At 47.3% G+C, this 12,052-nt stretch overlaps 1 protein-coding gene across 1 annotated transcript in view; it reads right to left on the bottom strand.

The window, feature by feature from the left end:
• LOC138269580 (cytidine monophosphate-N-acetylneuraminic acid hydroxylase-like) overlaps positions 1-12,052 on the bottom strand; it is a 680,173-nt gene that overhangs the window by 74,952 nt on the left and 593,169 nt on the right. Inside the window, exon 13 of the mRNA XM_069218806.1 lies at positions 4,540-4,655. Within this exon, the coding sequence (XP_069074907.1) occupies positions 4,540-4,655 (116 nt within the window). The remainder of the gene's footprint in view (positions 1-4,539; positions 4,656-12,052) is intronic.

The following is a 12,052-nucleotide window of genomic DNA, read 5'->3' as shown; positions in this document are numbered from 1 at the left end:
TAATTTGCAAACACCTTACTAGAACCTTCGGCAATTCACAGTTTCCCATGTCATGGATTGGTCCATTTATTGATGTCTTCAACGGTTGGAATGTCAGGTAACAAAATGTTGCAGGTTGCACTCCAGTCAGTGTCTCCATTGTCTTCTCCTAGGAGAGTTAACCTTGCACCTGTTACTAATTACACTGTTGCATTTAGCAAGAACATCGCCTTCAAGTAAGCCGGTTCACACAAGAAAAATTCTACTATGGTTACAAACACATAACTTCTGGAAAAGTACAGCTTCCTGTCCTTCAAGAAAGCAGCATGTTAAACGCGTTAGAAAATACAATTCAAATATGAAGCCAGGCTGCTCGGCCAAAATCCTTGCAAAGTTAAAGCCTTTATTAAATGAAGCAAACTCTTAGCATGTAACCTCAATTATGATATACTACTACAAAATTAAAACATATTGCATAACATTTCAACATTAATAAGCCTTTGCATTAGTCTTCGTATACACTGGTAACCACTCCCCGTGGGCACATTTCAAATGCATGCATTATTTTTCTATGTTAAACACATTTTCTATGCAGCTTCATCACACAATATATGCAAGATTTTGCCTTAATATTTCTTGTTAAAACACATGCGTCAACAGTCCTTGTTCTGCCAACTTCACCTTTCAAGGGCCCAGGGACTGGATGGGGCACCACTTGGCAGGGCAGGAGTCTCAGCAGAGAGTCCAAGTTCTTGCAGTAGAAGTCTTTGATGGCCCTGAGACTTCAAAACAGGAGGCAAGCTCATCCAAGCCCTTGGAGATTCTTCTCAAGCAGGAATGCACAACAAAGTCCATCCTTTGTCCCCTTTCACAGGCAGAAGCACCAACTTCAGGATAGCCCAACAAAGCACATTCACAGGCAGGGGCAGCACTTCTCTTCAGTTCTTCAGCTCTTCTCCTTGGCAGAGATTCCTCTTGAATCCAGAAGTGATCTTGAAGAAATCTTAAGTCTGGGGTTTTGGATCCACTACTTATACCCCTTTCTGCCTTTGAAGTAGGCAAACTTCAAAGGAAAGTCTCTGTTGTTTACAGGATCCTGCTTTGCTCAGGCCAGGCCCCAGGCACACACCAGGGGGTTGTAGTCTGCATTGTGGGAGGGCAGACACAGCCCATTTAGGTGTAAGTGACCACTCCTCCCTCCACTCTTGCCCAGATGGCTCATCAGGATTAGCAGGCTACACCCCAGCTCCCTTTATGTAACTCCCTAGAGGAGATTCACAAAAAGCCCAACTATCAGTCTGACCCAGGCAGGGAATCCACAAACAGGCAGAGTCACAGAATGGTTAAAGCAAGAAAATGCCTACTTTCTAAAAGTGGCATTTTCAAACTAACTATTTAAAAAACAACTTTACCAAAAGATATATGTTTAAATTGTGAGTTCAGAGACACCAAAGTCCAAATTTCCATCTGCTCCCAAAGGGAAACTACACGTAAACGGTATTTAAAGGCACCCCTATGTTAACCCATGAAAGAGATAGGCCTTGCAACAGTGAAAAACGAATTTGGCAGTATTTCACTGTTAGGATATATAAAACACATCAGTACAAGTCCCACCTTTAACATACATTGCACCCTGCCCCTGGGGCTACCTAGGGCCCACCTTAGGGGTGCCTTACATGTATAAAAAGGGATGGTTTGGGCATGGCAACAGAATACACTTGTCAGGTTGAATTGGCAGTTTAAAACTGCACACATAGACACTGCAGTGGCAGGTCTGAGCCATGTTTGCAGGGCTACTCATGGGTGGCACAACTAGTGCTGCAGACCCACTAGTAGCATTTGATTTACAGGCCCTGGGCACCTCTAGTGCACTTTATGAGGGACTTACTAGTAAATCAAATGTGCCAATCATTGAAAGCCAGTTACACATACATTTTACACGGGGAGCACTTCCACTTTAGCACTGGTCAGCAGTCGTAAAGTGACCAGAAAACAGAAACAGCAAAAACAGAGTATAGCACACAGCAACAACCTGGGAAGCAGAAGCAAAAAGTTAGGGGACACCTCGGCAAGCATACCAAGTCTAACAGTTGGGGAAAGCAAACCGTCAAAAAATGCTGACTCTGAAATTCTGGAGGTAACTTTTGACATATGGCCACCCATAGTATAGGGCAGTATCAATGGAATGGGAACATTATGGTACTGGAATATTGCATGTAATTCTTGCCATAAAAGGGTATCCATGACTAAATGCTGTCATTGGTACAATAAAGGTAGTAACATATGGGGAAGTCTCAAGGCAAATTTTGTAAAAATAAATAAATAAATGGGGTGAACGCCTGGCAAGTATTACGCCCAATCACTTTCAAAGATCACCAGCTGCCACTGGATCAGCTCTAGTCCACATGTTACCACCATCATCCCAAACAGCAGCCTTCTTTTGTTAAATTCTGGTCTTCTTTTTCAATGCAAAAATTGATCAGAGACCTTTGTTGGGACCCATTTCATATAACAAGGTATGTTTTGTGTGTGCTGTGGCATGTACTGATAACTTGTGCTTGTTCCACAAAGGACATTTGGCCCCATCAGAGTGAGCAACCAACTGATTCATGCAGCACATGACTAGCCCACAAAACAGACCCCCATATTCAGAATGGGACCTCTGTGCTTTGGTAGGTCTGGTTGTTGAACAAAAAGGCTGCTCTTCATGGTCTTCATGGCTATAATTTCTATAGCACACACCATCCTTTCCAAACTTTTCACAAAAGCCGTTAAGGGAACAGCACCTGATTGGGGAACCAAGGCATACTCAAGGCACCCCCCCCCCCCCACTCCCTTCATGCCCTTATGGAACCTCTTCTTTCCATACAAACATACATCTATTCTTCTCTCTTTTTTTCCTTCTGTCTCTCCGGTTCTCCCTGATCCCTTTCTCTCTAAATTCCTCCTCCTCCCTTCTTCTCTCTCTTGCTCTATCTTGCAGCCTCCTAATGTCTGGTACAATTAACCTCAGAGAGTGGGGGAAAGTGACAGAGGCACCAATCCTCAAAACACAATTTAATATTCAGCAAAATACTATTGTAGACCTCAGGATGGCTCTCTGCCCCGTTTTGCCTAAAGAACAAGGAGATATGAACTCCTGTTTACCATTGATGCTGCCATCTGGAGTTAGTCCAAGCCTGACGACTGATCTATAGGCCCATTGCTTAAAAACCAATGGCTAAACAAAATTTAAAATTTACCCAAGGATTGGTAGGTAAATGGATGTGCACTTTATGATGCAACCTATGAACGGATAGGCAGATTTGGGGGCCAGGCAGTCACAAAACAACCTCCCTAAAGATAATTAATTAGACAGGTTACCATTTGTTTCCCCTGTGAATAGCTACAAATGGAGGGAAGGTGACCTGCAAGGATCAGCAGACCACCCTCCTTTCATTTGATTCGCCAAACTGGAAAAAAAAATGTTTTAAAACAACCAGTGTCCATTAAAGGACAGGTGGTGCTTTGAAAATGTTTTCTGTTAGGTTACACATTGCCACTGAAGCTGCCCATGATGATTCAAGGGACAGCTTTCTCTTTGCAAATTAGATACCAGCCCATTATGTTAATACTCCTAAATAGGTCAGAGTTTTCACATGCTCTCCTACTTGCAATACTTAGGGGCTGATTTAAGAAAAGTGGCACTGAACCCAGTGTAGAGCCACTTTCCTTGCACCCCTTAGAGTCCCCTTACCGCCACCATGTGTGCGCCATATTTAAAATACAGCGCACCATGGCGCAGGGTACGGGGTAATAGCATCAGAATTCCTGACGCTATTGATGTACTCTGCTGGTGTAGCGCCAAAATTTTGGCACTACTCCTGCAGAGTACATAGGGGCCCATTGTATTCAACTGCATGCCCCCTTTTAACGCCTGGTCTGAGCAGGCGTTAAAAGTGCCCCAAAAAATGGTGCAAGGAAATATCTCAGATTTACTCGCGCCATTTTTCCAGTCCCCCTAACGAGGTAACGCTCCCCTTGCATACATTATGTCTGGCGCAGGCATAATGTGGCGCACAGGTTTAAAAAGTGCCCCACTTTGTAAGTATGGAGTGTGTAAAAAGCCACTTTAGCGCCGTCTTAGATTAAAAAAAATGATGCCATGGCGGCACTAAGATGGCGCTAGGGCCTCTTAAATCAGGCCCTTAATGACTTGTAAAACCCCTTTTGCGATTTCAGAAAGACTTTTCCATGGGCTTTGCACAGTTCTCTTCTGAAGTAGAAAACACCATGATCTTGCAAATTGCAGAGTTTGCCACGTCCAAATTGTTTTGTACATGTCATGTCTTCTGTTTTTACAGGTATGTGCATCGTAGTCACACACCATCTTAAATTGGTTCAAAAGCGTTAAAACCTCACTTTGTTATGATTTTACTAGGTCTACTGGATAAGAATTTCTACATGTGTGAAACTCTAAAATTGTACTGGGAACGCTACATTCTAAAAAAAATTATACACTTATGTAACAAAATGATATAGGAAACTTGAAAGAACACATCATCTACTGAAAATACTTACGGATGATGATAAATATCTGGGTCTCGCTGTAGTCGCGTCTGAAATCCAATGTACAAGTCATCCCAAAGTAGACCATGCTTTACCACGTGCCGCATGACACTAGCTCGCGTCTTTATCTATTTGGGAATAAAAAAGTTGCAGCTTTTTCAAATACATTTATAAAAACATTGTTAGACTTTTCATCCTTGGCGTGGTCTCCCTTAACTTTGTGCCTCTGTTCCCCAGGTTGTTGATGTGTGCTGGACTCTGATTTTACTGTTTTTGTTACTCTGGGCACTTTACCACTGCTAACCAGTGCTAAAGTGCAAGTGCTCCTGTTTAAAATGTGTACGTAATTTGTTCTCCGTGATTGACATATTTGTTTTACTGTTAGGTCCCCAGTAAAGTGCACTAGAGGTGCCCAGGGCCTATAAATCAAATGTTACTTGTGGGCCTGCAGCACTGGTTGTGCCACCCACATAAGTAACCCTGTAATCATGTCTCAGACCTGCCACTGCAGTGTCTGTGTGTGTATTTTTACACTGTAAATTCGACTTGGCAAGTGTACCCACTTGCAAGGCCTAAACCTTCCCTTTTCTTACATGTAAGGCATCCCTAAGGTAGGCCCTATGTAGCCCCAAGGGCAGGGTGCAGTGTATGGATAAGGTAGGGCATATAGTAATGTGGTTTATATGTCCTGACAGTGAAATACTGCCAACTTCGTTTTTCACCGTTGCAAGGTCTGTCTCTCTCATAGGATAATGTGGGGGCTACCTTTAAATATTATTAAAGTGTAGATTCCCCTAGAGAGTAGATGGACATGTGGAGTTTGGGGTCCCTGAACTCACAATTTAAAAATACATCTTCTAGTAAAGTTGATTTTAAGATTGTGCGTTTGAAAATGCCACTTTTAGAAAGTGAGCATTTTCTTGCTTAAACCATTCTGTGACTCTGCCGTGTTTGTGGATTCCCTGTCTGCGTCAGTTTAACAGTTGGGTTGTTTTTCACCTCACACTAGACAGTGACACAAAGGGATCTGGGGTGTAACCTGCATTTCCTGATTAGCCATCTCTGCTAGGAGGGAGGGCTGGAGTGGTCACTCTCATCTGAAAGGACTGTGCCTGCCTCTGATAATGCAGACTCCAACCCCCTGGTGTGTGTCTGAGGCCTTGCCTGGGCAAGTCAGGATTTCACAAGTAGGTGTGAGTCCCCTTTGAAGAAAGGTGACTTCAAAGACTAAAATGGGTATAAGAAGGGCACCCAAATCTACAGACTTTAGAAACACTTCTGGATCCAAGAGGAACCTCTGCCTGGAGAAGAGCTGATAGCTGAGGAAGAAGTGCTGCCCTGCCTGTGACTGTGCTTTGTGGAGCTTTCCTGCAGTGCTGCTTCTGCCAGAGTAAGAGGGCAAAGACTGGACTTTGTGTGCCTTCCATCTTGTGAAGAAATCTCCAAGGGCTTGAGTTAGAGCTTGCCTCCTGTTGTTTGAAGTCTCAGGGACAGCAAAGACTTCTCTCTGGCAGCACCTGGAGTCTCTGGAGAGACTCCTGCTCCGACAAGTGGTGCCCTATCCAGTCCCTGGGCCCTTGAAAGGAAAGCTGGTGGAAATCCAAAGAAATCGACTTCGGACGACTCCGGACCGACGCCGCTGCTGAATCCGGTAACTCCGCCTGCACCCGACGTCGTGACTTTCGATGGAACGCGACGCTCTTCGCAGGCCCAACGCCGCTGCAGCCCCGCTGAAGTCTGCGACTCCGTGGAAGTCGCTGCACCATGTCGTGACCGACGCCGCTCGAATTGCACGGATTCAACATTTCGCACAGACGCCGCGATCCCTGACTTCGCGCATCGGCTTGTTTTCACTCTTCACCAAAGGTACTGTACTTGGGGTTCTACACAACTCCGTGTCTGGCGCCGCTGGTGTCGGCTTGTTGGGAACGACTCCGTCACGACGCCGTGTTAACATCTCAATGAAGCATTTTTGTTTCTAAACGCTATCTTTGAGTTTAATCTTTAAAAATTCATAACTTGACTTGTGTATGTCGGATTTTTGTCGTTTTGGTCTTGTTTTGTTTAGATAAATATTTCCTATTTTTCTCAACTGGTGTTGTGTCATTTTATAGTGTTTTCATTGAGTTACTGTGTGTGTTGGTACAAATACGTTACACCTAGCACTCTGAGGTTAAGCCTACTGCTCTGCCAAGCTACCAAGGGGTTAAGCAGGGGTTAGCTGAGGGTGATTCTCTTTTACCCTGACTAAAGTGAAGGTCTTTGCTTGAACAGGGGGTAACCTGACTGTCAACCAAAGACCCCATTTCTAACATTGGTGATCAGCGGGTGGGATTTGGACTTGTATTTGTACTTGACATACAGTAATTAAGTGTACACTATTATTTTGAGTACAGACCACTACATGACCACATACTGCTTGTCTTAAGATTTTAGCTTTTTCTCTTTTTGTGGATTTTTCCCTACGTCCACTTTGTTTTTCTTCGCTGATCTTTGATTGACTTTGAACTTCATTGATAACTTGTTTCTGCATTTGAAACTTTGCACTCTTTTAACCTCTCATTGTGTCTCTACTTGGAGATGCACCAGTTGAAGCTGTTTCTGACCTGAAGCAATTGGATAGTTATAACAAGGCTCAGCTAAAGCAGTTTTGTAAAAATGTTGGTTGTCCCATTAAGGGCTCTTGCAAGAAGGATGAGCTGAAAAAGGCGCTGATGGCCTGGGTGACAACCAGAAGCACTGGAGGGCACACTGAGGATGAGGATGAGGAGGGAGAGCATTCAGTACATAATGGTATAGTGGGGGGACCTGTTATTCCCAGGGAAAGAGTCTCTAGGGCAAGTAGCAGTGTATCCTCCAAAGGTCTGACGCCTGAAGAATTGCAGGACAGACAGGCAGAGAGGGCATACCAATTGGAGCTGCAGAAGCTCAATCTGGAGAAAGAAAGAGATGAGAGAAGAGCAGTCCTTGAGGAAAGGAAGATGCAGCTGGCTCATGAGCTTAACTTAAAGAAGTTAGATCAGAGGAGCCAGTCCAGTAAGGATGGTGGCAGCAATCCTACAGTGCAACCTGAGAGAAGGGTACACATCCCAAAAGACCTTGTGAGGGATTATAAGAGGGAGGATGATATCTACTTGTGGTTCAAGGGTTATGAGTCAGCTCTCCACATGAACCTGGTCCCTGAAGCTCATTGGGGGGGAGCCCTGTGAAAGCATTTTGAGGCAGAGGGGAGGGACACACTGACAGCCTTAGGGGATGCTCAGAGTCTCACCTACCCTGTCATGAAGGAGGCCTTACTCACCAGGTATGGTCTCACCTCTGAGCAGTACAAGGAGAAGTTTAGATCCTACAAAAGAACGGAATCCCAAACATGGTTGGAATGTGTTGATTCTTTTTGCAGGTCACTGGATGGCTGGGTGAAGGGCAGTAAGGTAAACACGTATGAGGGGCACCGTCCCAGGGTTTAGCCAGTGTAGAGCTTGGGGAGGAGTTGGTTTCAGGTGGCTGGGAACCAGCAGAAATGACCCTTGTCTCACTAGGGGACAGTGAGATGGTCCAGAGAAACCTAGTGCCTGATAACACTAAGAAGTACAGGCAATGGGTGACCATCAATGGACAGAGGGTGGAGGCTCTGAGAGACACAGGAGCCAGTGTGACTACAGTGAGGAATCACCTGGTGTCTGAAGAGCAGATTGATCCCCGGGTACTTCACCAAGTAGTTGCGGTAGACAACTCTGAGCGCCTCTGCTGAGTGGCGCAGGTTCCCTTTGAATGGGGGGGGGGTCTCAGGTTCCTGGAAAGTCGCTGTGAGTCCAACCATGCCTGTGGATTGTTTGCTAGGTAACGACCTGGAGGATTCCCCTTGGAAGGAGGTTGAACACAGGTCTCACTTGGAGATGTTGGGTCTGCCTGGGTGGGTATGCGTATCCACCCGGTCTATGGCAGCCAATCAGGGTAGTCAAGAGCCCCTGGAGCCTGAAACAGTGGCCCAGGGGACCACCAAGAAGAGGAAGGGCAGGGGGCGCGGGAAACTGGCCCGAGGTTCCCACGGTCCGGGAGGAGGCGGAGCCTAAGGGTGACGCCTGGAACCTACAGGGGAGCAGGTGGCTGAACTGGGGGAGGTCCCTGAGTTGTCACAGTGGCAGCAGGAAGGGGGACCCACCAGGGAAGCATTCTGCACAGGGCAGAAGGAGTGCCCTACTCTTGAGGGGCTGCAACCGCAGGCTGCAGCCCAGGCGGCTGGCGAGACGCCAGGTACTCACCTGATATATTGGGAGGATGGCCTCCTGTATAGTGAGCCTAAGGTTCCTGAGCCTGGGTCTGCTCGTATGCTGGTGGTACCCCAGTGCTTCAGGGCCTTCCTACTGGGTTTGGCTCATGATGTGCCTTTGGCAGGACATCTAGGGCAGGACAAGACCTATAAGAGGCTTGTCTCCCACTTTTACTGGCCCTTGATGCACAAGCAGTCAGCTGCTTATTGTAGGTCTTGTCAGACTTGTCAGGCAAGTGGCAAGAGTGGGGGGAAATGCAAAGCTCCCCTCCAACCTTTACCTGTAGTCAGTACTCCCTTTGAAAGGGTAGGAATTGACATTGTGGGGCCTCTGGATTCCAAGACAGCCATGGGCAACAGGTTCATACTGGTCTTGGTGGACCATGCCACACAGTACCCAGAAGCCATTCCTCTACGGACGGTCACTGCCCCCGTGGTGGGACGTGCCTTGATGGGAGTTTTTACCCGCATGGGGGTCCCCAAGGAAGTGGTATCTGATAGAGGTACAAACTTCATATCCACTTATATGAAGTCTCAGTGGAAGGTGTGTGGGGTAGCCTACAAGTTCACCACCCCTTACCACCCTCAAAGTAATGGTCTGGTTGCGAGATTCAACTGCACCTTGAAAGGCATGATTCAGGGCCTGTCAGAGCCCTTGAGGCGTAAGTGGGACGTCCTCTTGCCATGCCTTCTGTTCGCTTACAGGGAGGTGCCTCAAAAGGGACTTGGCTTTAGCCCCTTTGAGCTCATCTATGGCCACCCTGTGAGGGAACCACTCAGTCTGGTGAAGGAGGCTTTGGAGAAAGCTCCTAGTAAACCACCCCAGGATGTATTTAGCTACATGCTGGCACTAAGAAACCAGACTGCCCGCTTCAGGAGTCTCGCTCAGGAGAACCTGGAAGCAAGCCAGGAGGATATGAAACGGTGGTACGACCAGAATGCCACTCTGGTTGAGTTTCAGCCTGGACAAAAAGTGTGGATCATGGCACCAGTGGAGCCTAGGGCTCTCCAAGATAAGTGGACTGGGCCTTTTGAGGTGGTGGAAAGAAAGAGTGAGGTCACCTATCCGGTAGACTCGCAATTCCCCAGGAACCCTTTGAGGATCCTACATGTCAACCGCCTCAAACCACACTTTGAGCGAACTGAGCTATCCATGCTCCTAGCGACAGATGACGGGGTGGAGGAAGAGAGTGAGCCTCTTCCTGACCTCCTGTCTGCAGGAGAGAAGGATGGGTCTGTGAAGGGAGTGATCCTCTCCCCCTCCCTGACTGAGGAACAGCAGAGGAACTGTTGCCACGTGTTGGGACAGTTCGCCTCGCTGTTTTCCCTAATCCCAGGAGTCACACACCTGTGCACACATGATGTGGACACTGGGGACAGTACACCTGTTAAACATAAGGTTTACAGGGTGACTGACAGGGTCAGGGCTTGCATTAAGGAGTAAGTCTCCAAAATGTAAACCTACAAGGGGTCATTGAGCACTCCGGCAGTCCTTGGGCCAGCCCAGTGGTATTGGTCCCAAAGGCTGCTGCTCCTGGTGCCACTCCAGAACTTAGGTTCTGTGTGGACTACCGGGGTCTCAATGCGGTCAGCAAGACTGACGCACACCCCCTCCCCCGAGCTGATGAGCTCATTGATCGGTTAGGAGCTGCCAAGTACCTCAGTACGTTTGATTTAACATCTGGGTACTGGCAGATTGCCTTAACTGAGGGGGCAAAGGAGAGGTCAGCATTCTCTACCCCAGATGGGCACTTCCACTTCAATGTGATGCCCTTTGGGATGAAGAATGCCCCTGCCACCTTTCAGAGGTTGGTCAACCAGGTGTTGGCAGGACTGGATGAGGTCAGTGCCGCTTACCTGGATGACTTTGCTGTGTTTAGTTCCACATGGGAGGAACACCTGCAACACCTCTGGAGAGTGTTAGAGGCCCTGCAGAAGGCAGGCCTCACTATTAAGGCGAGCAAGTGCCAAATAGGGCAGGGTTCTGTGGTTTACTTAGGACACCAGGTGGGGAGTGGCCAGGTAGCACCCTTACAGCCTAAGATTGACACGATTCTGGCTTGGGAGCCTCCCAAAACCCAGACTGAAGTGAGAGGCTTTTTAGGTCTCACAGGATATTACAGGAGGTTTGTTAAGGGATATGGTACCATTGTTACCCCCTTAACTGAGTTGACTTCTGAAAAGCAACCCAAGAAAGTGATCTGGACAGAGGCTTGCCAGAACGCTTTTGATGCCCTGAAGGCTGCCATGTGCACAGCACCTGTGCTGCAGGCACCTGACTACTCCAAGGAGTTTGTTGTGCAAACAGACGCCTCAGAGCATGGTATTGGAGCAGTACTCTGACAGCTGAATGAGGAGGGCCTAGATTAACCCGTAGCCTTCATTAGCAGGAGGTTACTACCCAGGGAACGTGGGTGGAGTGCCATAGAACGTGAAGCGTTTGCTGTGGTCTGGGCACTGAAGAAGCTAAGACCCTACTTGTTTGACCGACCACAGGCCCCTCAGATGGTTAATGCAGATGATGGGTGAGAATCCAAAACTGTTGAGGTGGTCCATTTCCCTACAGGGGATGGACTTTACGGTGGAACATCGTCCTGGTACAGAGCACGCCAATGCTGATGGTCTGTCCAGGTTCTTCCGCCTTAGTGATGAGAACTCCCATGAGGTTGGGTAGTTGCTCCTCACTTTTAGCTGGGGGGGGACACGTGTTAGCCTTTTCATCCTTGGCGTGGTCTCCCTTAACTTTTTGCCTCTGTTCCCCAGTTTGTTGATGTGTGCTGGACTCTGATTTTACTGTTTTTGTTACTCTGGGCACTTTACCACTGCTAACCAGTGCTAAAGTGCAAATGCTCCTGTTTAAAATGTGTATGTAATTGGTTCTCCATGATTGGCATATTTGATTTACTAGTAAGTCCCTAGTAAGGTGCACTAGAGGTGCCAGGGCCTGTAAATCAAATGTTACTAGTGAGCCTGCAGCACTGGCTGTGCCACCCACACACATAATCCTGTAATCATGTCTCAGACCTGCCACTGCAGTGTCTGTGTGTGTATTTTTACACTGTAAATTCGACTTGGCAAGTGTACCCACTTGCCAGGCCTAAACCTTCCCTTTTCTTACATGTAAGGCACCCCTAAGGTAGGCCCTAGGCAGCCCCAAGGGCAGGGTGCAGTGTATGGATAAGGTAGGACATATAGTAATGTGGTTTATATGTCCTGACAGTGAAATACTGCCAACTTTATTTTTTCACTGTTGCA

This window comes from Pleurodeles waltl, chromosome 2_1 (assembly GCF_031143425.1).
Source record: "Pleurodeles waltl isolate 20211129_DDA chromosome 2_1, aPleWal1.hap1.20221129, whole genome shotgun sequence".
Taxonomy (NCBI): domain Eukaryota; kingdom Metazoa; phylum Chordata; class Amphibia; order Caudata; family Salamandridae; genus Pleurodeles; species Pleurodeles waltl.
This window is presented reverse-complemented; position numbering and strand designations above follow the sequence as displayed.